General features: G+C 39.2%; 1 protein-coding gene across 1 annotated transcript; it reads left to right on the top strand.

The window, feature by feature from the left end:
* Nucleotides 1-237: 237 nt before the first annotated feature.
* On the top strand, nt 238-2,943 carry mrap2a (melanocortin 2 receptor accessory protein 2a). The gene is made up of 3 exons (XM_056270905.1): nt 238-616; nt 1,233-1,332; nt 2,347-2,943. The coding sequence occupies exons 1-3, from the start codon at nt 499-501 to the stop codon at nt 2,765-2,767; spliced, it is 639 nt and encodes a 212-aa protein (XP_056126880.1). The 5' UTR covers nt 238-498; the 3' UTR covers nt 2,768-2,943.
* Nucleotides 2,944-4,394: the final 1,451 nt, after the last annotated feature.

The raw sequence follows: 4,394 nt of genomic DNA, 5'->3' as shown, positions 1-4,394 counted from the left end.
GAGAGTAGTGTCACAAATCCTAAAATTATATTATAAATGTAACATAAATATATATTGTCACAAAAGACGAAAGAAAGAAAGAAAGAAAGAAAGAAAGAAAGAAAGAAAGAAAGAAAGAAAGAAAGAAAGAAAGAAAGAAAGAGACCGCGCTCGGATGCCCCCTGAGGCGCGTGAAATCTCTCCATTCACAACGCGCGCGAGCTCATGGATGAGAGAGATGCGTGATCTCATCATATATTCAGTACATTCTCTCGAGACCACATGAGACCTCACGAGTAGCGACGATACTTACAGAACGTCCACATATACCCCAATTTTGTCTTGGAGCACGCAGACGTGAGATGTTCGCAGGATAAGGATGAAATCACCGTCAGCATCGGTGTTAAAGAGCTGGTTTTGTTCTCTCGCTCGCGTGGACCGCACACTGACTGCTATGAGGAACTGGGATGCTTCTTTCCCGTAAGAGCTGTTATTATCAGTTTTGATTTGTGATTTAAGATGCCGAGGTTCCAGTTTTTAAACAGCACTACTATGCCAAATCACAATTATGAATGGAGCTACGAATACTACGACGACGAAGAGCCCGTGTCTTTTGAAGGACTCAAAGCACACCGATGTAAGTCTGTTTCTCTGCAGCCTTAAGTCCATTATAGCTTGATGTGTTTGATCCTGTTTTTGTCATCTTTTTATTAACTATGAAACAAGGATCAAATATATTCTTAGATATGAAAATGCCTTTTTAAATGTGTATTGAATAAAATAAAAGTTTATCCAGCATACAGTAAGACATGAAAATAATGCAAATCTTATAACAATCAACCATATATATACCTTTTTATATATAAAATCATATGCAGTATATATATATATATATATACACATACGCTCGCGCGCACACACAGTATATATATATATATATATATATATATATATATATATATATATATATATATATACTGTATATACTATATAGGCCTATAAGTGCACCAATTAGTATCATTGTTTGCAAAAAATTATGAAAACAGGAATATATCCGTATATATACATAAAATTACATGATTTTATGTTAATTATTATATTGTTATAATTTATAATTAAATTATTTGTAGTAACATTTTTATGTCCATTAAAAAAAAAATTAGTGTAATATAAGTAGGCTAGATAAATTTGAATGAAACATTTTAGCATTTCAGTTGCATTTTCACATCACTCAGCTTTGTTTCTTCCTCCAGATTCCATTGTGATCGGCTTCTGGGTGGGTCTTGCAGTTTTTGTCATATTTATGTTTTTTGTTCTGACTCTTCTGACCAAAACAGGAGCCCCACACCCCGAGTAAGTATTTTTATACAGTAAACTGTGAAATACAAGCTTTGTGAATCAGCTAGGGCAAGGACAGAACAGAACAAAACAAAAGTAAAGGCAGTATAAATTCCCAGTGGAATCATCTCTCTCACATCTGCACCACAAGCACAATGTACTAGGCCGAGTCAGCATTTCAGCACAGTTTTTGTGTTTCCCACTGCCTGCGCTCCGGCCACCCAGCCGCCTCATTATCCTTTGCTTCAGAGAGCTCTGTGTGTGTGTGTGTGTGTGTATTTGCGGCCTCCTCACTCTCATTAGCTCTCTGCTTGGTCGGTGTCTCCAATGTTGCACTCCTTTAGACCAACAAACGATCTTTTCAGAAAACTTTGATTAAACCAACAACGGTCTGCAATCTCGGCCCAATTAGCATGAAGTCTTTATCCTAAACTCAAACATTCATCCATTTTATTTCATGCCGTTTCAATCCAATCTATTCTTCTAGTGGTGCATTCTCATGTTTATTAATGTGAACAAACGCACTCATATTATGCATGCACATACACAAACAATAATTATCCATGTCAGTGTTCTGGTAGCCATCCAGAATTCATTTAAAAGCAAATTAATGTCCACTAAAGCCCTCTTTTTACACTCAAATATATTGGCCAAATAATTTTAAGGGCGTTTATTGCATATAATTACACTCAGTTATAATAGTAAAGCACTATTAGTCCCCATCCTCTGGTCTAATGGAGCAGTGAGGAAGCTCAGGGGTCAGGCTGAGAGTCTGTTTAGAGCTCTTTTAATTAAACTGCTCTATAGATGTGAGTCATCCATTAACACAGCCCGGCAGAAACCTCTTACACGCCAAATCATTGAAAAGTGGAAAATGTGCTCCCGCACACACACACACACACACACACACACACGGAGGATAGAATATAAGATACTAACACTCTTCAGAAGCACCGGTGCTCATTTCACCTCTATATTAGAAAAGGGAAATAAAGCTCTGAGTTCAATATTCCTCTCTGAATCCCACAGGGCTGCGGAGCCGTACGAGAAAAGGATGCGTCTCACCAGCTGCGCAGAGGGTCTGGGACGGCAACGTGAGGCGGACACCCGAACGGGTCTCTCCCGCCCATTGCTGGAAGAGTCCCGGTCTCTGTTTCACTGCTATATTAATGAAGAAGAGCGAGATGGAGGCAGGGCCATGAGCGACGCTGGGCGCACGGGCAGCGGCCACTCCAGAGGGCAGGTGGAAGCGGTCGGCCTTGTCGTCCAAAGCATGGGAATGGAGACCAGGGCGGAACGAGAGGCAGCGCTCCTGGCACATTTCAACATTCCCAACTTTGTGAACTCAGAACTGAGCTCCGCTCTTGGAGACGAAGATTTACTACTGGGCGATCCACCGATCATAATGGAGGAGGCCCGTCCGCGCTGTACCCATCACATAATTGACTAAACCATCGGTTTGAAGACGGTCAGATGCCATTATTTTTTCATTATGGCTCCATCACTGTCTTCAACTCAGTCTATTATCTTTAAAAGTGGAGAGTGATGCGTTTCGCTTCAAAAGTGGAGCTATTTTCTGACATCTGGGGTCTGCAGCGAGAAACGATGGCAGCGTGAAAGATGAAAAAGATTTTGAGAATATGCTCTTGACGGCGGCGACAGCATGTTAAAAGAATGTTGGGAAGCCTGTGGTTAGAAAGTGATATTTTAAGAAAATACGTAGGAAGACAGATTGCAATGCCTTATTGGTTCATACTTCATTCCTATTATCAGCATTATTAAAAAAAACCTCTTGATGTGCAGCAGGAAGACATCGATGCAGCATTGTACTTGTGTAGTCTAATGACAAAATTGCAGCAATTTGGTATCGCACTGCCTGTTTCTCTGGCCTTGTCGTGTGAGCAAATGCCTGAGTAGAAAATAGTTTTACCTGAATCAGTGGCTTTCTGCAGAATATCTGCAGCATTATACTTGCATACTAACTCTCTGTAATTGTTTGAATACAGCTGCCTGAGCAATTCAATGCTTCAGTTCTGTCTCTCTTGTTTTATTGAACACCTATATGCCAATAAAATTCAGTGCGTAGTTTCCTGTGGTGATATTGGCTGACGCAAACAAATCCCTAACCTTAAGGCCACACATGAATGAAACCTCAAATCATTCAGCCATATATAGAGGCCAAAATATCATACAAACTTTTTTGGCAAGTTGCTACCTAGCAACCACTCAGAAAACCATAGCAACCATACGGCAATGTCCTGGCAACCACTGAGAACACTCGGGTGGAAATACTGTTGTAGTTTATAATGTAGAATTATGGGATAACATACAATGTTTTAACCTTTAAAAACATGATTATTATTATTACAGTATCCATCATTAGCTAAGATAAAAACGAGCACTGATGAAAACTTTGCCTGAGGAAAAATTCTAAATGAAATGACTCACAATTTACTGAGCAACTTGCAGACAAATAATTCATAATTTAGACAGGTGACAGCCAAGGACAGCTTTGAACAGAGATCAAATGTGACACTAGCTGAACCTTAGCAGGTTTTCAGTACTTATTTTGACTCAATCACTAGACTTTGACATTTTTGCGATTATGCAAATGTCAATTTTGAAAGGCAATGATTTTGCTTTCATCAAGTACATTTCCCATTCAAATTTCTTAATACTTCATGTATTCCACAAATGTATCCTATGTACCCAATTAAATTATATTTTGTCAGGACCCTTGGTGTTTATAAACAGTTCTGCATGCTGATCAGCTCTTAATAATCATCACAATGCAGCAGCTCCATCTCCAGTCACTTATGCAATTTATGTTCTTTTAGTAGTTCATTAGCATTCAGACTGTGTCCTCTGAGGCCAGCTCTAAGGCGAGTAATAAATCATGACGTCTACAGTATTTTATATTGTGTAAACATACTTTTAGGTTAAGCTTTTGAGATGAGCCTGTTTTATAACTCTTATGTGGGTGGTGTATCAACTAACAGTTTACTGCTGTTTGTTCAGGGGTTTTGGATTCTGCTCAATGTTGCAAAAACAACGTGGCAGCAAAACAGGACAAATAA

This window comes from Rhinichthys klamathensis, unplaced genomic scaffold (assembly GCF_029890125.1).
Source record: "Rhinichthys klamathensis goyatoka isolate OS25496 unplaced genomic scaffold, OSU_Roscu_1.1 h1tg000309l_1, whole genome shotgun sequence".
NCBI classification, from domain to species: Eukaryota; Metazoa; Chordata; class Actinopteri; order Cypriniformes; family Leuciscidae; genus Rhinichthys; species Rhinichthys klamathensis.
The sequence above is the reverse complement of the archived record's forward strand: the minus strand, read 5'-3'. Positions and strand labels throughout refer to the sequence as shown.